This window comes from Natator depressus, chromosome 25 (assembly GCF_965152275.1).
Source record: "Natator depressus isolate rNatDep1 chromosome 25, rNatDep2.hap1, whole genome shotgun sequence".
In the NCBI taxonomy this organism is placed as follows: Eukaryota; Metazoa; Chordata; order Testudines; family Cheloniidae; genus Natator; species Natator depressus.
In genome coordinates, this window is record NC_134258.1 from 8,818,329 (window position 1) to 8,843,852 (window position 25,524).

Here is a 25,524-nt window from a genome sequence, read left to right on the forward strand (position 1 = left end):
TCCAAGAGTCCCAGCTGCCTGGGATTTCAAACCCGCACCCATGCTTCCCCTGAGGAGTGCTGTAAGGGCGTGGTCCATTCCTAGTGCTCAGCAACAAAACAGGACCTTTTGCACTCCCCACACCAGCCGCTTCGGCCACTGCCTCCCTCCCCAGGGTTCCTGGGCAGTTTGAGGACCACTGAGAGCACTACTGGGTCTGCTTCCAATATTTTAATGAGTCGCTACATCGTACACTCATAATTATAAAAGAATAAGAATCCATAAAAATATTTTCTTTTCATAATACGCACTTAAAATACTCGAGGGCAAGTTGATGTGGTTCATTAGGGTGGGTTTCTTTTTGTTTTCCTTTGCCCCTGGCAGAACCCTTGGCTTGGGGGGTGGGTGCTCCCCTGAGGTGCAATTGCTAGACCCCACCCTCCCTGGAACTGCAGTTCCTGTTGAGTAGGAAAATAAAAACCAGAAGAGAGTGTTCACCAAATAGATGCGCGAGGGAAACAGTCACTGACCCGCAGAGAACTGAAGCACAGCCAATTTCAGTGCATGTCTGAAAGCTCAGGGCACGGGTGAGGAGAGAAAGGCAGGGTCGGGACACAGCACGAAGAAGGGTAGAGGGGAGGGAAGGCGACGGGGGGGGTAAGTAGTTGCATAAATATCCATCGTGTGTGGCAAAATCCAGATGCTGCAGCTGCGGTTTCTGTACAGGCGAGTGCTGCTCTGGTTGTAGCCAGATGCTGCAGCTGCCATGCTCCCTGCTGGCACGATTCTGCCCATGAGCGGCGATCGGAGAAAGGTGCCCAAAGAGGCTAACTGTCACCAACCCCAGCTGCTTCCCCCAATCTGCTCTGCAAAATTAATTTAAAAAAAAAAAAAAAAAAAGAGAGAGAGAGAGATTAGTGTTGCATGCTTCTCCGGAGCTCTTCTCAGATCCCAGGGCTCAGATGCTCGTCATGTACGGCCAGGAAGCAGCAGCAGTGATCAAACCCCACAGGATGCAGCAGTGGATCATCCTCTCCCTCCTGGCTTAAGGCAGCTTGCTGATTCGGCTCATCCATCTCCAGCACAGGCAGATGCGTGGAGGTGCAGTGGAAGGAAAAAGGAGAGAGGCAGACCTCAGCCTCTGGAGACAGTCCACTGATTTCCCAGCGTAGAGGGAGTAGCAGCAAAAAAAAGCATTAACAGCCAGGCCAGAGAGGTGAGCAGCTGAGCAGGGCAGAGCTCCAGCTTGGAAAGTGAAGGAAGGTGGCACCATCCAGAGGAAACAGGAGGGGTGACTTCCACCCTCCCCCTCACTGGAGGCAGCACCCCCGGTTGGGGGTGGGCACGCAGTGATTTGTGCACTGGATGAGGCGGCTTTCGGGGTTGGGGGGGGCAGCGGCAGGAGGCAGAGTTGAGCTGTCAGTGTCCAACAGTTTGCAGAGGCCTATGCGCTCAGAGGTATTCTTGTAGAAAGTGCAGCAGTGTGATTTCATAATGCTCTCCGGACTCTGGGCACCGAATACTGTGTCTCTCATTGGGGTAGATCTGCGCAGAAGCAAAAGGGATGGCCGTTAACTAGGAATAAGTCATTCCCTCCCATTAGCTTGCCTCTCAGTTCAGAAGGCGGAGTCCATTTTAGGGGAGCAAATGGCGGTTTGGAGAGACAGCGACCCCGGCACTCCATTACGGTGGCAGGCTAACTGCAAGCCAAAGGCCTGAGAAGCCCACTCAGTGGCAGCAGCAGCAGTATCTACTGCCCGAGGTCAGAGGCCACCAGGGGAAAGGAGATTCCCAGCCACAGAGTGCAGGGGAAGGAGGACGAACACCAGCCAAGAGGGTGAGAGTCCAGATTCCAAACTACTCCTCAGTATTGGAACACGCAGCGGATCAAGTAGCGACAGTGCCACCTACTGGCCAGGCCTGTGCAGTCAGCTGCCAACAAGCCAGTCCTTACCACAGGAAGTCATAGGAGAGAACTCTGCTTCTCCAGGTGCAGGAGCATCCACCGTCCACTCATATTTCCCCTTGGAGGGATTGGGGGGAGCGGGGGGGGAGAAAGTTTTCCACTGCCTCCAGGCTAAAGAGACCTTCCCACCTCACTCCAGTCCCTCCTACCTGCAGCTGGTAAGGCTTTCCAGCCCGGATTAGCTGGGAGACCAGGAAGTTGGTGTGAAAAAAGTGCACATTTTCATCCAGAAACCCATGGAGGATCAGCAAGCGGTTTGGCCTGGAGATGGGATGGGACGAGAATCAGAGCGGAGCCCTGAGCGGTGAGATGCTAGCCAGCACTACCCCACTTGGCATGGTGCAGTGCCACAGGCTTGGAGCCCTGCCTCTTCCCAGGCAGGGGAAGAGGAGGGTGGGTGAGCACAATGCCACTCTGGCTCGCTGCAGAAGGCAGTGATGAGCTGAGCGGAAATAAGGCTAAATGGGGCCTGGAACCACCCAAACAAACCTTCAGGGCCCTCCAGACAGATGTTCTCCAAGCTGAAGAGACTCTTCCCCAACCAGCCCCTCTAGCTAGACTTCCTGGTCATCACCTTCCTGCACCTTGATCTTCCTTCCAAGTGAAGCAGTTCAGGCCAGCCCAGCTGGAAGGTGACTGGCAGCAACCAGATGTGCCCTGCTCTGGCCAGGGCTCTTCTCCCTAGACTTGGATCCCACTGGTGCTAACTGGTGACCAGCAACCCGATATGCTGTACACTGGCCCGTGCTGGCTGAGCTGAGTTTCAGGAACCAGGGAGGAGAACCCAAGGCACAACCAAAAAACCAGGAAGGGCTATTCCTGTGAGCTTTTTAATAACGTCAACACCCCCCCACGCACCAGAAAGCATTACAGATTCTCTACCACTCCTCACAGTACAAGTGCCCAGAGGGTGGATTTCCAATTATAAGCGTCCAACCCCACGGTACTCACTCATTGGGGAGTTTTTCTACATGCAGCGCCACAGAGCCGGCCTCATAACCTGGCTGGTTGTTCTCTGGGACATCCATGTACCGCTCGGTGTATCCAGTATCGTACGCCATCCAAACAGTGACAGGGGCACCTGCTATAGCAACCTGCCAAACAGGTATGGGGGGGGTTCATTTTTCCTTTTTTAGGACATTTTTTTGGGGGGGAAGCCCATCTGTTTCTGCACATGGTGATTCTCCCCTGCCAACCCTGGTCATTTGCACCAGAGTATCCCACAACCAGGGAGTCAGAGACTTAGAGGTCTAGATAGTTGGTGAACTTTTTCCCCCCCATTTGTTATTTTCCTTCCCATTCAAGACTTAAAATCACTACCGCAGTACTGGCAGTAATAGTCTCATGGGAAGCTATGCTACAGCCTGTCGCTGGGGGATGCAGAGTCATTAAACCTCTTTGGGGCAGGGACTGTCTTTGTACAGCACCTGGCACAATGGGGTCCTGGCCCAGGACTGGGGCTCTTCGGTGCCATGAACGAACAAATAATCCTTTAACCTATATGTCTTCTGGCTCAGAACACTGTAGTGTCTCCCTCTGCACGGTGCCTAAACCCCACTTGCCTGAGTCCCCACACACCATGCCTGGTCCGAACCTAGAGGGTAAGTGTGACGCATGCTGACCTGCCTGATTCTGGGGAGGAGCTCTGGCATGCTAGCAGCAGGCTGAGGGGAGGGAACTTTTCACCCTTCACTACAGTCTGGGTCCACAAGCCACCAAGGGCAGCAAAGAGTAAAGGCCACTGACAGGTGCAGAGCCCTAGTCCTCCCTGCCCGGTATTATTCCTCCCAGACACAGCAGGGACTTAGAGAAGGACACCTGACCCTAGCCAGACTCACCTTGAATACATGGGGCTTACAGATAAGGCCCATGAGGGAGAGGAAGCCCCCGTAAGACCAGCCATGTATGGCTACCCGACTCAGGTCGATGAACCCGTATTTTTCTGCTACGTAATGTAAACCTTCCACCTGGTCCTCTATCTCCACCTGACCCTAGGAGGGGGTAACGGGAAGGTGTAAGTCAGTTTGTCTCCTCCCTTGTAACTGAAGAGACACTGAACAAGGCAGGGAGGGAAACACACACACACACAGTCAGGCTGCTCGACAAGCCGGGAAGAGGGAAGGAAGCGGAAGGAGACACCGTAAAACAGGGTATTACCATCTGGTTTTTAAGGGCCCCTTCGAATTTGAGTCCTCGCTGGCAAGAGCCCCTTCCATCAATCACCACCACAGCATAGCCTAGAGACGCTAGCGTGTTGAGCCGTAGGTACTTAATACCTTTGAAGGAGTTATTCACTAACTGCACCTAGAGCAGGAGAAAGGACAAGCCACATGGAAAGTCCCGAAGTGAAATCTTTAGCCTTTCAGCCCTACGCACCCCACTAGAGGCCACCAACAGTAGCAACTGAGTGTGGCTGGGCTCTGTACTAGCAGAAAGCTAGTCTTGGCCATTCCCAGATTCCATCAGGTTCTGAGCTGGGCAACCAAGCTTGCCGGATTGGCAAAAGCCATTAATTTGGGAAGTTATGTGGTTATGGATTAAATGGGAGAAGCCATCTGCAGTTCACTGAAAGGGGTTTACAATACTCCAAGCAAAGCTGTCCAATTCCAATCACTCAGAGGGTTACCCCCCTATGCAGAGCTGAGCTACCAAGAGCTCTGTCCTGGATGGCACCACCAGGCTCACGGAGGACAGCCAAGGTCAGCTGTTGGTCCTGGCCGTGGCTGGGTCGTTACCTGAGGGCCTCCATAGATGAACAGCACCGTGGGGTGCTTCTTTCCAGGCTGGACGTTATGAGGTTTGTAGACCATCCCGTAGAGCTCTACATCTGACTGGGTATGGAAGTGAAAGATTTCGGGGGGGATGTAATCTGCAGGACAGCCTGAGGGAAACAGTTCAGAAGCTAGCTACCAGGTTAAGGACAACATGCTTTCATCATCCTCCCCAGCCCAAACCAACTGAGTTCAACCTTTGCCCAACGTGCCTCAGACCAGGGGTCCCTCCCCACCTTCCTTTTCAGGTGGGGCAGAATGTCCCAGATCTTAGCAAAACCTCTTTTACAAGAGCCCCTCTCATAAAATAGTTTCAGAGGGGTAGCCGTGTTAGTCTGGATCTGTAAAAGTGGCAGAGTCCTGTGGCACCTTATAGACTAAGACGTATTGGAGCATGAGCTTTCGTGAGTGAATACCCACTTCATCGGATGCATCTGACGAAGTGGGTATTCACCCACTAAAGCTCATGCTCCAATACGTCTTAGTCTACAAGGTGCCACAGGACTCTTTGCCGCTTTCTCATAAGATACATGGCCCTGTCCACCTGCATGTGGGAACTGACCACCTGCCGCACAGGGACAACCCATTACAAACCCCACCAAGTTGGGCACCGAGCCCCCTGTACCATGCACAGCCCACTAACTCCAGTGTGACCCTGTAAGGGGAAGAGGAGGATGGGGTGGAGGGAGAAAGCCTTCCCAGCAGGGTGCAACAGCTGCTGTGAGCTGAAAATAATTCTTTATGGGCACCAAAAGGAGGAACCAGCAGCTACACACATTCCTTGGATGAAGCAGTTAGTGGATCCCCCTCTGCAGACCATCGCAGTAAAGAACCCCCACTAAAACAGGCAGCCATTAACCTGCACCCTGCAAGGAGCGTGACGCACCATTGTATAGCATTAGGGCCCTCCGGCCCCCAGCCATGCCCAGGCTGTGCCAAGCAATGCACTGAAGAGATCCCTCCCCAAGGATTTCACAACTTCACCATGGCAGGGTGGAAATTAGCCAGGTCATTTGCCATCTGATGGTCTTTATCTCCCCCCTTCCATCACAGTCGGCTACTGGTATCAGTGAGGCGCTCCTGGCTAGATGGCCTAGCCCAGAGGGGATTGGGGAAGACTTACTGGCTGCCTCCATCATGCTGGCCCAGAACTTGGGGAGTTTGTGGAGTGGGTCGTCATCGGAGCCGTTCAGTTTGTAGACGTGCACGCAGGGCGGGGTGCTGACGCTGCTGTAGTGGCTGATGAACATGTCGAAGTTCTACAAGCAAGAAACAGTTGATGGGGGTGAAGCAAAGATGGTTATTCCCTCAGGCCACTTCAATGCGGATCTGTATCCTTATCAGTGCCTTGAGAACCAGCCAATGTTCATTTCCCCCCCACCCCAACCCTCCCATGCCTCCATGGCTCAGTCGCCATCCTGCCACATGAGCCAGACAGGACTCCTCTCTCTGGGGCCTATTAACATCACACTACTGCTCCAGAGGAGTAAGTCCATCAAGAAGCCTTCCAAAGGAGCACCAGCATGGACCTCTACTTCCCATGATGGCATCTATGGAGTCCCATCAGCAGATCATGGTAGGCACTGGATCACTCCCATCAGGGCTCTCAGAGTCCAGCAGAGCAGTCACAAGCAGCCATGGCATCTAAGGGAGGCCTCATGGATCATTACGAGCTAGGACTCATATTAGCCAGAAGATAGGGAGCCTACATGGTATCCTATGGATGGGGCAAACAGACCTGGCTCATAGAGCAGCTGTGAGAGAAGCCCAGTGTGGTGAGCCGTACAATCTCGCCTGGGGACTCGTAATTGACCACATAGAGGTGGTGCTCCAATGGGGTGTCCTTCGTGCCTTGGAAGTACACCAGCTTCGTCTCCTCATTCACCCAGATCTGCCAAGAGAACAGAGGGCTCAGTGTCAAAGGAGAACAGCTGACTGCTCCTGCCCCACTGCAATGATCTGTCACCAGGCAAAGTCAGCTTAAATCAAAAACATCACAGCGGTACAGGGTGCTTGTGGTATTAATGGTTAGTGCACAAGGTCTGTTCATCTGGTAAGTTACAGAACATACACAGTGCTTCTAGAGGACAGGATAACGCCCAGTCCTTTGTACCGGAGGAGGCAGCCAGCCAGCTGTCCAGGGGAAGCCTCACTGTGCCTATGTGCTAAGGAACAAAGCCAGGAAAAAGGATATTTTGGCTCTGTTCATTATGACTGAATTTATGTTTAAGCACAGATGCATCTACCCAGTGTTCCAGCATTGCTTCCCTGACCAACATGGACCTAAAACATTTCTAACAATCACGCTATACATTCATGCTCTACACTCCTTGCCGGGGGGCGGAATAGCCACTACCCCATGACTGAGTCCCAAACCCAATTCAACTCCATGTCTCTGTTTAATCATAGTTCCAGATCAAGCAGTTTCTAAAACAATCTGGCCAGCCAGCCTGGATGAGGTCACGCTGCATTTACGCTAGACTAGAATATGGCTTTTACACAGTTCTAGCAGAGCTTAGCTCCATCCACAATAGCTAGCCGGCCTGTTTTAGAAACTTCACGTGGAACTTGAGGTTTGTGAATCCTGAATGCTATTCCTAGCCCAGCCTAGCTGGGGTCTGCAGCAGAGTTTGGCCAGCATGGCTCTCGGGGGGGGGGGGGGGGGGAATCCATCTACATTAGCCAAGACGACAGGGATAGAACCCTGCAGAGCAACAAATGCATTGAAATAATTGATGCCAGTACAATTTCAGCCATTGTGTGTGCAGAACAATACTGTGGCCAAAACAAACAGCACATCCCACAGGGATCCTCTCTGTGAGGGACATAAGATTAATTCCAGAGTGGGGAAAAGCTGCTGAGAGTAGCTGCATGCCCTCAAGAGTGTGAAGTGAGTGAAAATCCAAGTTAATTGGGGCTGAGCAAACAGGCTCGTTATTTCAGTTGAAACCGACTGGGTCAGAGCGATTAGGCTGAGGGCCACCTCATTCTTAAAGCAGAAAGGAACTGGGCCTTCCATAAGTCAGTAACAGGCTAATAAAACACCTATCTGGCTATTCTGTAGATACACAGTTCCCTCCTCTGCACCCCACTCTACCCCCATCACACTAAATTCCCCAGCCTGTTTCTCGCAACGCTCTGCAGAGGGATCAGCTAGATGGAAGCAGATAATTCCAAGCACCAGGTAACGTTCCCGATTCCCAAATGCCTTTTGGGGTTAAAATGCTGCAATCCAGCCCCACGATGGATTTGCACAGAATGTCTTTTTGTGGCTATTGAACCTCAGACTCTACTCCTTTTTATGGCCTGACCCACGTGGTTTCCCAGAAGAAGCAATAAGAGACCTGATTAAAGGCAATCAGCTTTCTGTGCACCCGGCTACAGTGCTCCTGGGGGAAGCAAAGGCAGCAATAAAAAAGCAAACTAGAAACAAAATGAAGCTTAAATGGTTGTAGCTGGTCCCAAGAGCCTGTAGCACAAGGTACGTGCCAGGATTGTGGGTAGTGAGTACAGAAGCAGAGCACTGTAAGAGAAAATAAAGATAACCGGTACCTTGGATCCATGCCTCGCCAGCACCTCCCATTCCCCACTGGTCAGGGCAACTTCCTCTTTGATAGGACATTTGAAGTCTTCTAGAAAAGAGGGAGTGCAAGGATGAGACCTAGATCCCCACCGACAGAGCATAAGAGCCGAGTACCTTCAGAAATGCCCTCCTGAGGAGGGTGAGGCAGAAAGGAGAAGGAATATTCCTTTGAGTTGGGAAGGGATTTGCTCTCACCTTCGCTAAGGACATATGGTTGAGTCCAGTTGCAGCTGCTCTGCTTTAGGATGGCTGTGACTCTGTACAAGTGACAGAAGCCGGTCTTGCATTCATTAGCTCGGATGAAGCAGAGCTCTTCTTCCTCACCCTCCAGTTGGGCAAAAGGATAAAAGATATCGTGAACCTAGCAGACGAGAGATGGACAAAAGCACCATGAGCCAGGCAGCCTCTACGCTAATCGAAGCTGGAACAACACAGCCAACGCACAGCTTAGGGAGCCAACGCTAACCCATGCAATTTCATGGGAAATCAGAATGACAGATGGTGGGGAAAGCCCGATCCTCACTTACCGGTCTCACCGAAGGAAAGCCCTGTGTGCTCAAAAAACCAGGCACGTCAGCCTTTCCATCTGACCCCACAGACCAGGACACAAGTGAGCCCACGCAGCCTTTTGAATGGCTGTGTCCAGCAAAACCCTCCCCGCCTCCGCGGAATTTTGTAAAACCAAGATGCGTCAGACTGACAGCCCCACGGACTGAAGTCCTGTTTATCCACAGAAAAAGGATAGCCCAGAGAATGCAAATTCTGTCCCCTCGTCCTGTGTCCATCAATTACCTCAACCCTGACTGAGGAACCAATTCTAGGACTGAGGATAGTTCATTCTTCAAGATCCCTTCACTCTTTGACCCCTCTGCCAGAACCCTCAAAGAAGTCAATTAGCACCACAGCTAATGATGTCTGCAAGGTGGACAGCTGTCTACTAAGAGTCAGACTCACTAACTCACTTCACTCTGGCCACTCAACTGCCATGAACTGTCTTTTCCAACCTAGGCTTGAACCAGTAACTCAGAGGTGACAGTTCTTTATTATCCCACTACCAGTCCTTTGAACAATCAGAATTTGACATGGGCCATGGACATTATCAGTCTCCTAGGGCAATCTGCTTCAGCATAGGCCAATCTGGATGCATGTCCCACACTCAAGAGAAAAGGGAAAAACCCAAAGGCCTGTTTCTAATTTGGGACAGCCCCGTGCCCTTACATTTATCCACACATCTGTGACTTCTTCATAGATCACATATGGCTGGACGTTTTCTGGCACAGCTTTGGCAAATTCGATGCGCTGCTCCTCACTTTCTGGTACTGGGATAAAGAGTGCTGGAGGCAGGAGGACTAGCTGGAGCCGTTGCTGAGGTCTGTCTAGGAACATGGCCCAGGCGCTGGGAAAGAGAGAAGTTAGCAAAGGTGAAATTGACAGCATTGCAGAACAGAGATCTCTGATGCCAAGAACACACTAGCTTTCCCTCTGCCGAGGAAGGGATTTAAGCTCCCCCCCATTCCGCCCTTTCAAATTTGTATGAGTCTTTCCAACAAATATGTATCCCAAGGCATCCATGGGTAACAGACAGACAGATTTACTAGAATGGCCATTTACAAAGAAACTCATTTAGCTGCGCTGCATGTTTAGAATTTAACTTTCCAGTGGGCAGTCCCTCTCCTTGGGTAGCAAGGGCCACTTGTTTTAGCATGAGCTCCTAAAACAAAACCAGAAACTAAACCACTCTGCAGCTTCCTTGCTGCCTGGCTATGCGAGTGGGGAAAGGAACAGACCAAAGAGCAGTGCAAACTGAAGGAGTTGCTCCAGTCTCAGCTTCGAGTCCCTCAAGGAAGACAGCTGCTTAATCAGGAGTGGTGCTCTATTGCTGTCCTCCTGGCTAGAGGAGGCAGGTCATCATTGCCTGGTTTGGACACCCCTCAGGCCTGTGACCACAGCAGAGGAGGGTTATAAACCTGGGAAAGATGAAGCCTTCCTGAAGAAGCCGGTTCCCCTATGAATGATACCCTGCTGATCATGACCTGATTTCATAAACTAATCCTGCCTACCTAGATGAGCCCTAGTGCATGGCAGCTGTATCATGAAGTGGAAGGCTGCCTTGTGGTTCCTATGTAAGGCTGGGTAAACCTAGCGCTAGGGCATGGTGGAATAATCAAGAACAGGCCCAAAGAAAAGTGCAGCATCATGCTCCAGTTACTGATCAGCCACAGAAATTACATCTTTTGAACACAATTTATAAACAGCCAAAACAAGTATGATGTGGCCTGAAGCCTGCCAAAACCTTAGCAAGCTTTTTAAGCAAAATTAAAGATATATTTTAGTAGGAAAGATTTCCACCAACCCCCCTTCCCCCCAATGCTATTTTGGGGTCCTGTAACACTTTAAGAAAAAAAGAGCCACACCAGGTCTGAGAATCATCCAGGTTTGCATGGGGGAAGGGGAAAAATGAACATGATGTGCTTCTTGTACTTGGAAAAGCAAATCACTGAGCTGGGACCTTCACCTCCAAGGTCTCTGTTTCCAAGTACAGCAGAAGAATAGTCCAAAGATATACGGTCAAAGGAAAGCATGTCAGGAATCATGTAGCTAAATCTGCCAGGAACCCCTTAGAAAATACATACACCCTAACACAAGACCCTCTTCCCATCTAGCCAAACAACAAGAAGTTCCCCAATACAGATTCACTCAGTCCTTCAGGGCTGGATGTTATGACCATTAAAAACTTTTATACCTGTGCAAGCTAAGAGACTAACATTCCAAAAGTGTAAGCTAGGCCCCTGCAGAGACAAATGAGTTCTCCCAGTATACAGAATGCACAAAAGACTAGGTGCATTGTGGGAATTTTTCACCTTCCTCTAATGCATCTGGCCTGGTCACAGACAGAAGCAGGACAAATCATTGTTCTATTTAACGATGTGACCCTTTATAACGTCCTCATTTCCTAGCAGGAGTGTTTTGTCCACGTGCCTATGGGTTAACTGTCCTAGTCATGGAGTTTTAATTGAATTCCCTGGGGGAGGGGAGGGTCACACTTAATACATCAATGTCATTTACACCTGTGGCAGTGTTACGGTTCTGGCTTAAAACCCACAAAAAAGCTAAAAAACATCAAGCCCTTCACTCTGTACTCCACTTGGTCAGTTAGCACATGTGCTATATAAGGTCATATTATTGCAGGGGCTGAGTCAAGTGCAGCCAAGACTTCTGGCTTTTGTGCGTTTAAAACCAGGCCTTTATGGCAAAAGATGAGAGGCAAATTTCTTCACTGAGTGGCTGTAATAGCTCAGTAAACTGGTGGGGGTAGTGTGTGGTAGAAAAACCTACGTACTATTTGCCATCTCTGGTCCATCCAGCCCGTGCGATGTACTCCACCGAAGGGAACAATGTGGCAAAAGGCTGTACCAGCTCCTTGTCTTGGGCGCACACCATCTGCAACAAGAGACCAAAAGAGTATAAAAAAAAAAAAAACGATGTTCCAACACTGTGGGCTGGTCAACAACGAAAACTTACATCAGCCTAACTATGTCTCTGAGGGGTGTGAAAAACCAATATCCCTGAGAAATGTAGCTAAGCCGAACTAACAGCTGGTTTAGACAGTGCTAGGTCAATAGAAGAAGAATTCTGTCAACCTAGCTACCGCCCGTCAGGATTACCTATGCTGACGGGAGAACCCTCCTGTTGCAGTAATCACTACTTACCTTTCCCTGGCTATCCATTTTAAACTCTGCCAGTTTTAATGAGATCTTGGGATTTTTGCTACCTGCAGAGGAAGAAGCAAGGAGAGAGAACACCATTATCAGACAGCAAGCGGTCTGAGCATCCCATGCTTGAGGGGAACAAAAATCTGAGCCTGATGCTATCTGGCTGTATGTGGATATACACCTGTGGAATGGCAATGCTGAGACTGAATTGCTCTTACCTCCACACCAGCAATGTGTGGAGAAGTATGACTACCCATGCGAATGAATGCATGAGCAAGCATTCCCAGCATGGAGAAGGTGGGATTCCAAGTGCATTCAGCAGTGTGACAAAGGAATACCCTCCATCTCGTAACAGCAATCCCTTTACTTAAATTGGACTTTAGCTGTCCTTCCTGCAATGACCTTTGTGCTGACAGATTTGGAGACTGTCCTGAATATTTATGGACCTTCTCCTAAATCCTGGTAAGTATCTAGAATAATAATGCAAAGTCAATAGCACAGATGATGATGCTTCAGCCCGCATGAGGCAGCAGCTGCATTAGTCACACTCTTGCACCTCACTGACCTGTCCTGGGGTACCGATAGGAATCTGTTTTTCTCTCCTCCAGGGCAGGTGAAGGAACATGAATTATCTCCACCTCTGACTCGTCCACTTCCTCATACAAGATCCGCAGCGTTTTCCAACCCTCTGAACCTAGGACAAAACAAGGTAGGCCTGTTTGCCTTCACGCAGTTTCCCCAACTGTGTCGACTTGCCAGGACTACCACAGCAGCACATACTGGGCCTACTGGTTTTCCACATCTCCCTTAGAATCATGCAGCACCTAACTATTCACACAAATATTTACCAGCACACAGCCCCTAATGAATGACCTGGAACTCAGCACCTTAAAGGGGCCAATAATTATTCTACAAATGCAGCTTGGTCTCTCCAAGGCTAAGCAGAACACTGACCTTCTAGGGTGGCTGTGGGGCACCACCAGTACCCTGTGAACCGATCAAACTCTTCCTGAATGACAAATGTGGCTACACCTGCCGATTTGGGGTCATCTAACACATTGGATAAACCTGCAAAGGACAGAGAGCAGAGAGCAGCTGAAGTTAATGGAAAGACTGATCCAGAAAGGGAACGGGACTCAGATGGGAAAAAAAAGAGCAACAGGAGTAAATCCTTCTAGTCAGACTCTTGCTCTAAGAGGTGACTCTCCTCTAGATGTGGAGGAGCAGTTCTGGTTACCTTTATGGCAATAAGTCATCCGTCTCTCCTCTCCCGTCTCGATATTTGCTACCCACAGGTCATTGTTATTGATGAATGAAAAGACGGAGGGGTCGGCCGGGCAGATCTTGGGATCCATTCGAGGTCCCGTGCACTGGGTCTTGATCTCCAGGGGTTTCATTGGAGACACCTGGGGAAATAAGGCACAGGATGTGCCCCTATTCTGCTTTCAGCTTCAAACAAAGGCACAAACTTCTTGATAGATCCAGCCCACCCACGAGGGAACCAAGACCAAGAAAACAAGACTTGATGGCAGACCAGAGCCAAGGTCCAACTCAAGAGGTATTCACTATGGGAACACCACGCTGAGCTGCAGAATCCCTCAAAGCTCCCACAAAGCCATTAGTGGACCCACCATGAAGCCATTCTGGCCCCCATCTCGACAGTGGAAGAGGCTGTTGCTGGCCTGGAAAAGAAAGAGGCCACTCTTGCTGTGGAAATCGTAGGAAGTGATTCCAAAGACCCCAAGACGCTTGCGTTCCCTCAGGAGTTCTTCTTCCCTAGAGTACATCCCATGGTGAGGGGTTGCCTGGTTGCGAAGGACAGAGAGAAACAATATGCAGGTCTGAAGGAATGGCAATGCTTTATTAATGAGACCACCTAATCCATGAGTGGCCAGACTATAACCCACTAGCCAAATGCAGCCAGCAGTCCGACAGCATGGCCATCTTTAGTGTGAAAGCGTGGCCCATGAAGGCTACACCCCCATGACCTTCCAACTGCAATGTCCCCATCTAGATCTGAGCCAAAGACTTGGACCTGTAGTCCATGAATGGCACCTCCACCTTAAAACTGAGGAAGAGCTGCTGCTTTTTTATGCAAATTAGGAGCAGCCAATTAACCTAATGATATTATCCATGTCCTCTCATATACAGCTTCCAGGAATCTTGAGTTAGTTTCAAGGGGACTCTGAGAAGATCCAATTCAATCTGGTTTATGAGCGTCTAATTGGCAATGTATGTTTAGAATAGGGGGGGTCAGATAGCTCAGTGGTTTGAGCATTGGCCTGCTAAACCCAGGCTTGTGAGTTCAATCCTTGAGCCATTTAGGGATATGGGGCAAAAATTGGGGATTGGTCCTGCTTTGAGCAGGGGGTTGGACTAGATGACCTCCTGAGGTCCCTTCCAACCCTGATCTTCTATGATTCTAATGCAGGCAGCAGACTGAACCTTATTCCACACATTTGATAAAAGCACGAAGTTATCAAAAATAACATGATAATCAATGTGCAAATGGAGGGAGGGCAGGTGTGGAGAGTCTGGCCAAGACAGCCAGAGCTCTGGTCTATTCTCCCACCAGTTTATTTTACTGGTTTATGACTGCAGGCAACAGGAGACTTAGATACAGTGTTAAACCTGTCCTTGGCCTGCCAGCTGCTATTCCATGCTCTCACTGCCAGCCCCATGCCTGGCACACCAGCCACTCTCCCGTATTACCTGGGAAGACATCTTCCTACACAGCACTCTATCAGTACCATGCCCTCAGCACCAACCCCTGCCCCTTGTTCCTGCCTTACATGCCACTTCACTGAACTCCAACAGTCCAACAGAGTGGTACCCAACATACCAGCTACCACTCCAACATCCTACCGTCAGCCTGGGTCCCTGTGCACCACCACAGCAAAGAGTATGTTGCATCTCCTCACCTGAAAGTGATCCAGCATCTGTTTCCATGACAAGAGTAGCAGGGCCTCTTTCCGTATCTTTTTGGGAATCTCTGAGTAAAGAAGGGAATTCTCCCGGCTGCCATATGGCATCCCTGTATGGAACAAAACAAAATAATCGTGGCAATTTCAGAGAAGTCAGCCAGGACTAACCCAGGAGAGGCGGATAAACAAGGCCATTTTCTTAAATATTCAGGAAGCCGAGATGGCTCAGGGGCTTTTTAAGAGAGGACTTTCTCAACCTGCTCTTACACAGTCCACTCACTGCATAGGGTCCAAACGCTTTAGTTTTACCAACATGCAAATTTTTCAACAGGACTAAGTTTACTCAAACCTTCTCCCAGCTTTGGCTGCTCCTAGGGTTCCTCTCTACAGGCTGCTCAGCCGCCACCCTAGATCCTCACTCTAGAGAGCTGACCCCTGTAGCTGTGTGTGTCTGAGTCAGCAGAACCCTCTTAGCATTCCTCAGTACCTGGGAAAGATCTGCTAACAGGAAAGAGTGTTCCAACAAACACAGCCAGCCTGTTACAGGAATATAAACCTTTAGGTCCTAGGGACCAGGTTCAAATGTGGCTTTGTTTAACAGTGGCCAAAAGGCATTGCTATCTGCTGGCTGTTCAGCGGCCTGGTCAAATGAAGTTATTTGTGCCGGTCCAATTTCCAACATCAAAATCCTAACACAGCTGGCAACTATGTTGGCAGTTTCAGCAGAGGCACCAAAGACAATGAATGTTTCCTTTCACCCTTACTGGTGGTGACACTCTAGATCAAGGCTGTAGTACGCTGACAGGATGCCATGTGGGGGAAGCTTGCCATGCTACTGTCCCTGTGGCATCTATTCTGTGCAGGAAAGGAAGCCTTCAGTCTCCAAGCTTGTTAACCTGTCACTAAATTCACTTTACAACAATTAACATTTAAATATATTTGTACTCCGGAAGCAAAGCAACTTATGAGCATACAATCTTCAGAGATGCAGAAACACTGAACTGCTGAGCATGTGGTGTTTAATATAAGCAGCATCTGTCATGATACAACATCAGAGTCTATGGGAACAGCCCAGGAAAGATCTAACATGTTCAAACAGAACAGGATGTAGTCAGGGACATAGATAATACTACAGATGCATTCTCAAGGCCATGACCACAACAACCTGTGAACCTCCAGATCCATCTATGCATATTCTCATACTCCACTAATATTGTCTATGACGACTCCACTCTCTCCAATAAGATCCACACTGATGCTTGGAAAGCAATACTTATGCTAAACGTGGGAAAATACTGGTATGGTGAAACGTCAATAGGCACATCTCTTAACTCAGAACCAGATTCTTCACAATACCTACCTAATGCAGTACAGAGCAAATAGAACGGGTAACTCAACCCCAGCTTAATGAGGCTGTAATAGAGTAGGAAGGTTTTACTCAATATTGTGGGAATGCCTTGAAGTTAAGACATTTTGAAGTCAAATTATTAGACACTGCTTTGAAATAGTCGGCCAACATCTAATCTGCTCCTGCGTTCCATATATCTTCTTGGGGAGCAATGAAAATTAAACATCAAACATATGGATACATCATTTAACACTGGGTACTGGAATTGTCTGTGTCATTCTACTGTACAACTTCAGCTAGGAAGATGAATCAGAAACTCCTGACACTATGGAGAAAAATTACTAACATCAAATGAGACTCATAAGCCCACTACAGTAGAATCTCAGTTACGAACACCTCGGGAACGGAGGTTGTTCATAACTATGAAATGTTCGTAACTCTGAACAAAACGTTATGGTTGTTCTTTCAAAAGTTTACAACTGAACATTGACTTAATACAACTTTGACACCTTACTATGCAGAAGAAAAACACTATTTTTAACCATCTTAATTTAAATGAAACAAGTACAGAAACAGTTTCCTTAACTAGTGAAAAAAATGCAAACTCCTCCCCCCCCCCTTTTTTAAGTAGTTAACGTTTAACACAGTACTGTGCTGTATTTGCATTTTTTTATCCCCATCTCTACTGCTGCCTGATTGCGTACTTCCAGTTCCAAATGAGGTGTGTGGTTGACCGGTCAGTTTGTAACTCTTGTGTTCATAACTCTGAGGTTCTACTGTACTTAAAATATCTGGTGTAAGTGACAAAAGGTAGCCAAAAAACCCGCACCAAAGGGGTCTAACGGGTCTATTCTGCTCTGACATATGGACAAACTTAATGAAGAGCCATTATTGTCCATGCTCTCTCTCTAAGGACCCAGATGCTTTTTCCCCCCTCTTAACACATCTGTTTTACTTGTTTGCAGGATGCCCGTTCCATTAATTTCTCTATGAAAATGTACTGAGGACTATAATAAGTAACAGTCACAGGCACACAAGAGTTACCAGAATGGGTCATACCATTGGTTCATCAAATCCAGCATCCAAGGCTTCAAAGGAAAATGGGGCCACTGCAGGAAAACATGGTCAGTTGTGTGGAGTGTCACACATGGAGAAAGTTCTTTACTGAGCCCTGTAACGATTAGCTTTTGCCCTGGAGCATGAAATATTTCCCTTTCACAGCCTGTAAAACTAATTATTACTGACCATAAAATTATCCAGCCCTTATAAAATCCAGCCACTGTATTTAGCTGTTGCTTATTAGTTACATCATGGTTCTGCCTATAACTATAAACTGGTACAGCACAAAGATCTGCCTTCTCTCAAGTCTCCGGTAAGGAAGAGAATATTTCTCTAGGAAACATCATTAATACCCAACACTTATCTAGTTATTTTTCCTCTTGTCAAAGCGTTTATAAACACTGATTTATCCTCAACACCCACAGCGAGGTCAGACTCTTCCAGTTTATTGGGGAAAACAGCAACAAGGCTGACTGATGGGCTGTCTCTATGAAAAAAACCTGATATCACCTAACCAATCAATGAACTGCACTCGGCTTGCAAGGATACAAGAACCACAGGGAGAGTCCTCAGGTCCCTAGACAGCCAACCTGCTTAAAGAACCGATTATCCCCATTTTTTTGAGGAAATACTCCATAGATCGGAGAACTGACGAAACCAAGTCCACATGAGAAATGTGGTCAGATAGTCCTTGCCCTGAAGAGTGTCCAGTCTAAACAAAGGGTAGGAGAGAGGCAGGCTTATCTCCATTTAACATTGGGGGAACTGAGGCATGGAGAGATTAAGTGACTAGCCCAAGATCATACAAGAAGCCTACACCAAAGCCAGGAACTGAACCCATATCTTCCGAGTCCCAATCCAGTGCTTTAACCACAAGACCATCCTTTCTTTTCCTCTTCCTCTCTGGCACTGGGCTGCTGAATGAAGACACCAGCCAACAAAGCTTACCCTGCGGACACAGAGACAGGTTTGACTCTGCCAAGGGACTATCGAGGTGACCTACTAAGGAAGGTGGCTAGCTGACTCAAGGCTTACCCAGATAGTAAAGGCGATGAGAATGTGGGCTGGACTCTTCTGTTTTCTGGACAAATTGGAAATCATGGGGCGCCTTGTTCACTATCATGCCTGAATACTTCCTGCTGCTGTGAATAATGTCACGCAGCCCATCCCACGAATGCTTCTCCACCAGGAACTGGGAAGGCACGTCCTCCATCTCAACCACTTCAGTGTTGTCTGACAGCACATCCACTGCAGTCATCCTCTCTTCCTCCTCGGAACTGCTCAAGAAACTGAGAAAGAAGGTGCGGGAGATGAATTAACGTGGGGGATTGGATGAGGCACATTCCATCCGCTCACAGGGAGCTCCGAGCATTCAGCTAACTTCTAAGGACAGATCCTAAAGTTACCGACACATTCATAAAGGTTACCAGTTAAACAAACAGTACCAGATGGAAAGGAATACTCCATCTCCCACACCCAACTTGATAAAGGATGCTAACTGAGCCCAAGACTCATTTGCAGGACTTCTTCTAGAAAAAAAGTCAACTGTTAAATCAGTCAGGGCAGGAAAACATCTGGTGTAGCAAGTGCTTAATCATTTGACCTAAGTGAAACAAACTCCAGGCATTGCAATGGGATAGGCCCTGATTGGAAGATACCATCAATGTATGGGTGAGCACATAGAGAAACTTCTGACCTGCGTAAAGTTCCCTTCCTGTCCTGCAGAGAGATCAGATACACAACTCAAATAAGTTTAGCAAAGGCATGACACCTGACTTACTTGAAGTGCTGCTGCAACCAGGAGTGAAGTGGCACAAATGACAAAATAAGATACCAGTGCAACTGAGTTGGCTAATGGTAAGTGGCACAGGAATAATGCATATCTTGGACTCTTATTGTATAATCAGCAGGAATCCCTCATTGATTTCCAAAGTATCACATTATATAAAACCCACAACCCAACTCCCACAGTCATAAAACCTTCCAGTCCAGCCCCTCCAGCCATTAGTCACTTCTGGGATCTGCACAGTCCAACATTTGTATATGAAGCAGGATACACTACCCTTGATCAACCTTATTCCAGATGAGGCAAGGGATCACAAGTCACAGTAGGGACCTTATTCTCAGTGGAACTGGGGCCCAGGGAGCATAGACCCAGGTAATCAGTAGCAAGCTAATTTGCAAGACTCGTTTTCTTCTTTAAAAAAAGTGACATTTCTGTAATGGCACCCTCAAGTCACCACAGCACTAGTCCCTTTATTATTTCCTATTCCTACCTATTAACATGGCATCTGAGCACCTCAATCTTGCATGCATTTAGCCTCACAGCACCACGTGAGGTAGGCCAATGCCGTTAGCAAGTGCTACTTTACAAATGGAAATTGACGCACTGAGGGAAACCTGTGCTGGAGCAGGGAATTGACACCCTAAACACTGGACCATCTTTCTTCATGGTCATCTTATGGGGTCAAGGCTCCTACTCTGGGACATTTAGCTATTCGTGGGTATCTGAAGATTTCAGTGTGTTGGAAAATAAATGAAACCAGAGCAGTCTCATCACCTTGACAGAATCACCATCTTAGAGGCTGCAGCAATCTAACAATGTAGTAAATAAGGTCTATAGGAGTTTACAAAAAAAAAAAAAGAGAGAGAGAGAGAGACCCCCCCTGTTCTAAACAGCCCTGAGTTAACCAAGACTTCCATTTTAAAGTCACATTTCTTAAATGAGTGAATGCAGCTTGCCCCTTAAGAGATTTGTCTGCATTCTTAACGGAGAACATCCTACCATGTGCCTATCAGACTTGAGTATTTAATTTGCATGAAATATACACCAAATCTCTGAAAGTGCAGCTTCAGCGCCACACAGGCCCTCTCCCAGTTTGATTCTGGCGGGAGTTGGGGGTGGGTGGTTAATTTATAAACCAGTGTTAGATCATTTCATCTCAATCCACTTTATCTCACAAATGATTCTGCCAGGAAATCTCTCAGCACTCCTAGGGGACTCCCCACAACCTTCCAATAGCCTTTTCAGAATAAAGTTTCCTTCCCTACATCTTGATCGCATTTGACTGTCAATTAGACATGTATTCTGTACTACAGAATTATGCCTTTCAATGTTCAAGCACAATGACAACTTGATTTCCCTCTTAATGAATAAATACCTCTTGTGATGTCAAAAACACAAACCTCTTTTCCTTTAACCAAGAGGGAAAAGGAAAGTCTTTACAGTTCCTCCTCCAATCTGTTACTTTCCTGACTTCATTCTGAGAGACTAACCTGAGATTAGCCAAGTAGCAATCCAAACCACACACAGAATCTGCTGCCTGAGACCCAGTGAATGGAGTGGGCTCTGCATAACCAGCAGACCACACCACAGTACACCAGGCCAGAAAACCTGAACTAAAATACAGCTTGACTCCATTAAGTGACAGCTACAGAGTATAATGGCAGCTTCCAATTCCTGAGTCTCGCAGTGGTGCAGAGAATACAATGTGGAAGCTACAGAAAGGGGCTCTCAAAATAAACCTCCCCCCACTACTCCTAATATCTATGACCCTGAAGCCAAACAACAAAACAAATCACAGCTTGAAAATTAAACAAAGAAAAGTACTTTCCAATCAGACCACGGCAGGCAGCACAAGTAAAGCCAAAGTGGCAGAGACAGCAGACAACGTGATGAAACATTGGAACAAGCTTTGAGGAACTTTCTCCCAAGACTTTGCAGAGCGTCAATGGTCTTGAGTCTCTCCAGTGTGCACGCAGGACCATACAGGGGGCATTAAATTCAGCCTAACGTCCTTCCCCTTCAAAGCAACTAATACTGTGTTTCAAGGCAAACTGCTGCCTATCAAAAATATATCACAGAGAACACAAGGATATAAAAAAGGATAGAGCAGTGATTTGGGGAACACGCCTCTCTCTTCCCAAATCCCACTGCAGCTTGGATCTTAAAAGTCCACTCAGCTGGTAAAACAAAATAGCTTTCATGCAACTGTATACATTCCACCCTACAGCTAATTCCCATCCAGTTGGTGAAGCCTCTTCAAGGTTAGTGACGTGATCATTCAAACAACACTGCTCCTCACAAGAAGGGCTTTCAAGGCCAGATCAGGTTTCAGTGACCTAAATTCAGGACAGTCCATTCACACCCAGATTATACATACTTGCAACCACCTACTCCACAGTGACTAACCCCACTGCTAACAATTAGATGGTAGAAAAAGGCACTCCAAAAGATCCTGGGGTTATCCCCCTCCCTGATGAATTTTGTCTGTAGAACACACTGTGATTGAGGCCTGGTCTACGCTTAAAATTTAGGTTGACATAGCTACAGCACTCAGGGGTGAGAAAAATCCACACTCCTGAGCACCACAGCTATGCAGACCTAACCCCTGGTGTAGATGCAGCTAGGTCAAGGGAAGAATGCTTCTGTTGACCTAGCTACAGTCACTCGGGGAGATGGTTTTCCCACAGCAACAGAAAAAACCCTTCCATCGCTGCAGAGTGCGTCTACACAATGGGGTTAAACTGGCACAGCTACGGCACCAGAGATGCTGCTCTAGACTCTGCAGCATAGACATGGCCCAAGATCCAAGATGATCTCAGCGGAAACGGAGCAGTCAGCCTTTAATCCTACATTCAGTATTCCTCAACCACATCACAAAAGAATCTGAAGAAGTCCAAATATACTGTTTTACCATCTTGCTTAGTCTGCCACATCTGACAAGGTTACGTGGCTGTAGGTTTTGGGGAGGGGGGTGGGGGAATTTAATAAAGTTAGGCTGAAGAGAAACAGCAAAGGTAGGGGAGCAAGGAGCATTAGAGTAGAAAAATGCAGACAAAAACGTTTTAAAGCCTGGAACCTAAATTCAGTAGAAAAGAGGTAATTTTCCTCAAGCATTTCAGGCACTCTGGATACAGTTGGACACAGGATGTAATGGGCAGAATTAACAGGTGATGGTTTATCACTCATTCAGAATGTTGATTGTAGCCCTCTGACCACTTGGTCCCAAAGGCCACCAAGACCCTGATAGAGACCAGGAAATTTACCTTCTCCAACTTCCTGCAGTCTCGTTTTCCAGACGAACCCTCTTTATCTTCTGCATTAACTACTCAGCGAGCCTTGGGCAAGACAGGAAACTAGATGAGGAGAGAGAAAGAACAGATCTCATGTAACCGCAGTTCCCCCTGGCATGGGAATGAAACACTATAAAAAGAGCCCTCCATCAATCATGTTGCCAACACAGCCTGGGGCCTACTGAGCAGTTTTCTGGGGATATCTTTGCTTTGCAGTCCAATTCCATCCCAATTAACCCACAAGGGATATTAATACCCAGATGTTTTAAGAGGTGGATTTCCTAGCTCCTCAGCACTGAAGTTCAGTATATGCAGTGACCCATACAGGTAGTCAAAATTCTGCAAAATTCCCAGTTAAAATCTTCTGAGGGATCTCGATCTTTAATGCCCAGATTTCTGTAAGGCCCTAGATTAGAGTACTCAAACCTGGTGCATATATTTCAGGCAGGTGCCAAACAGAGGGGCACCTCCAAGAGCCAGAGAGAGGGTCAGCAGGCCCACTACTGTCACCACCACAGCTCCATCAAGAATATAACCCCCACTTGTTTACAGAGCTGGCAATTCTGTCTCAGCAACAGCCTGATGACTGTGACAGAACAGCCAGGGTCACTGGTATTTACAAGATGTTATTGCTCCTTAAGACCATAAGGAGGAATGTGTCTTTAACACAACTCTTCCCTCACCCAAAATCCTAGCCAAGAAAATCCTGAAAGTACAATGGGACCTCCACCTCATCACCCATCCCCTAGCAGACCTTTGGATTGTAGCTACACCCCCGATCTGCAGCACTAACAGCCTTCACTAACAGACCCCTGGGCCTGTCCAAACAGCCAGCTCCTATCCACCCAACAGTACACCAGGGGAGGCTAGGTACGGAGGCTATTTCACTTGCCCGCTCCATCAGGGAGAGCTCCCGGCAGTGATGTTCCCTGACTCAGGAAAGCTCAAAGTGGGGCTAGGCAGAAACATCCAGTATTTTGGGGACAGTTTTAGACGTGCGTATGAACCACATCAGGACTGGGATTTGATAATGATCCAAGGGATACCCTTTTACAATCCCTTAGGGGATCAAATTCTATGCAGAAGAGCCACAGCAGTGCCCATGAATCCCAACTGAAGATGGCCCAAACTAATGGGACCTAAAGAATCAGAAATCTGTCAGAGAGGCCGAGGACATGGGCAATTATAATCTCATCAGCAAGACCTTGGACTGCTGCTGCTGCGTCTGCCAGCCCCACAAAGAGTCTGTCACCTCCAGGCCCAACAGCCTTAAATGTTTCCCTGTGTTGTCTGGAAGCTCTGAGACCTACCTACCTACCCCAGAATAGGCAAATCAATAAGAACTTGTACAGAGAGGAACGGGGCTTGGCGTGAAGCAGCTGCCAACAGCCACTGGCACTAATGGCGAGGCGGAGGAGCCCTGCCCAAGCTCCTGTCACCGGCAAGGCCAGAGGAGCGGTTATTTCTCCGTAGGAGGGAGCCGGCTGCCAAGGCAATGCCAGGCAAAGAGGGCAGCTGGACTCTGTCACTGTAACCTCTGTCCCATCTGCCAAAAGGCTGAGTCGACGCTTGCCTGTGAAAATAAGGAGTGAGCGTATTCCTCATCCCCCCCCACTCCACCCGCACCCCCAGGAGGCAGCCCGGGAGCAGACGCCCCCACCCTCGAAGAGACTCGGGGGCCGTGACATTCCCCCACCCCCAGGGCAATAGGGGCGAGGCTCCCCATTCCTCCCGGGAAATCTGGGGAGGGGGAGCCAGTGACAGCCCCCCCCACCCCACAAGGCACTGGGGGGGCTCCCCATGCTCCTGGGCAATGGGGACAGAGGCCCGGCCAGAGACACCCCCTCCCCCGGGGCAGAGCCCCCCACGCCACAGGCCCTGCGGGAGGAGGGCAGTGACCCCGCCCCTCTTGTGGGGGGCAGCCCCCCCTCAGACTGGGGGAGGGGGAATCAGAGCCCCGATGGGGAGCGGGGTCCCCCCCCCCGAACTCACCCCGGGGCTCGGCGTCCTCCCCCGGCCGGGGCGGCTCCTCAGCGGGGAGGGGGGGGGGTGGTGGCTCCTTCACTCCCGCTCCATGTCCTGGACACTCAGACAGCGGCCCCGGAAACGGGGAGGGGAAGGGGGAGGGGGAGGGGGAGGGGCGGCCTGCTCAGGCGCGACCTTTGACCCGGAGGCGGAAGCGGGGTGGCGAGGGGAGGCCCGCGAGGAACCAGCCCGCCCCTGGGAGGTTCACCGGGGAGAAGTGCTTGGGAGGAACCACTCCCGAGGATAGGGGAGATTGGGAGCAACCATTGCACGCGTGGGGAGGGGAAGCCAAAATTCCAGAAGGGGGATGGAACCATTCAACCGGGAATTTGAGGGTCCAGGGAGGGAACGAAACCTAATGGGAGGAGGGCACACAGAGAAAGAAGCTTCTGTCCCCCTCCTGGAGCCTGGGCGCTCTCTTGCCCAGCCCTCCCTCTTTCCCACACTGGCGTTGGTTTAGTCTTTAGTAGCATTATCCCCTTCTAAGACATGCTGAGTGGTACATTCCCAGAGTTATGCTATCCTCCTGTAGGGCTCTGGGAGGTGCTTTATCAGAAGCGCGTTGGTGGTATAGTGGTTAGCATAGCTGCCTTCCAAGCAGTTGACCCGGGTTCGATTCCCGGCCAACGCAGCTCCGTGGGTTACCTTTTCTTAATTCATTCAAAAATTAAATTTAAACACTAGTCGTTAATTGCTTAGTGGTAAATAATGACCAATCTTTAGTCTAAAATTTTTTATTGGTTCATAAGCCTTGATGTTCAATGAGCATGAAACTGAGGAAATAGATGCAAAAAGCTTGAAGCATGTTCCCGCCCGGGATCGAACCGGGGACCTTTCGCGTGTGAGGCGAACGTGATAACCGCTACACTACGGAAACCGATGAATGAAAGGTCTGTCATAAGTCCTGATATCTCTTAACAATCGGTGTGTTCTGGGCTACTGCTGAAAAGACTGAGTAATTAATTAATGTTAGAAGCCAGAGGTTATTTGATATTTATTTTGCAGTCACACTCAGGGCAAACACAGAAGAAGAAGCCAAGGAGCTCTTTAGCAATGTAAAAAGAGCAGGAGGACTTGTTG

At 48.7% G+C, this 25,524-nt stretch overlaps 1 protein-coding gene and 2 non-coding genes across 5 annotated transcripts; 1 reads left to right on the plus strand and 2 right to left on the minus strand.

The window, feature by feature from the left end:
* Positions 1–182: 182 nt before the first annotated feature.
* DPP9 (dipeptidyl peptidase 9) lies at positions 183–24,466 on the minus strand. 3 transcript variants are annotated; one of them, XM_074939374.1, is made up of 21 exons: positions 24,412–24,466; positions 22,393–22,482; positions 18,379–18,632; positions 14,934–15,046; positions 13,644–13,817; positions 13,250–13,418; positions 12,967–13,080; positions 12,578–12,706; positions 12,010–12,071; positions 11,640–11,740; positions 9,518–9,695; positions 8,495–8,660; positions 8,269–8,345; positions 6,455–6,607; positions 5,840–5,975; positions 4,681–4,826; positions 4,103–4,249; positions 3,784–3,936; positions 2,897–3,039; positions 2,095–2,206; positions 183–1,524 (listed from the first exon to the last, which is right to left on the minus strand). In XM_074939374.1, exons 2-21 carry the CDS (start codon positions 22,446–22,448, stop codon positions 1,432–1,434), a joined length of 2,676 nt encoding a protein of 891 aa, XP_074795475.1. In that variant the 5' UTR covers positions 22,449–22,482; positions 24,412–24,466; the 3' UTR covers positions 183–1,431. The 3 variants fall into 3 exon arrangements, with proteins under 3 accessions (XP_074795475.1, XP_074795473.1, XP_074795474.1); XM_074939372.1 differs by having other exon boundaries at positions 184–1,524; positions 8,269–8,348; XM_074939373.1 differs by lacking the exon at positions 24,412–24,466 and adding an exon at positions 23,734–23,750 and having other exon boundaries at positions 184–1,524; positions 8,269–8,348.
* Positions 24,467–25,003: 537 nt separating this feature from the next.
* Positions 25,004–25,075, plus strand: TRNAG-UCC (transfer RNA glycine (anticodon UCC)). The gene has a single exon. It is a non-coding gene; the product is annotated as a tRNA-Gly (tRNA).
* A 173-nt stretch (positions 25,076–25,248) lies between these two features.
* TRNAV-CAC (transfer RNA valine (anticodon CAC)) lies at positions 25,249–25,321 on the minus strand. Its single transcript has one exon. It is a non-coding gene; the product is annotated as a tRNA-Val (tRNA).
* Positions 25,322–25,524: the final 203 nt, after the last annotated feature.

Coding starts and splice junctions, on each gene's coding strand:
- DPP9 (XM_074939372.1), bottom strand. CDS start 22,448: ATGCAGAAGATAAAGAGGGTTCGTCTGGAAAACGAGACTGCAGGAAGT. Junction 5,976..6,454: donor ACAGCTGCTCTATGAGCCAG/GTCTGTTTGCCC, acceptor TCTTGCTTGTAG/AACTTCGACATGTTCATCAG. Junction 3,040..3,783: donor GTAAGCCCCATGTATTCAAG/GTGAGTCTGGCT, acceptor CCTGTTTGGCAG/GTTGCTATAGCAGGTGCCCC.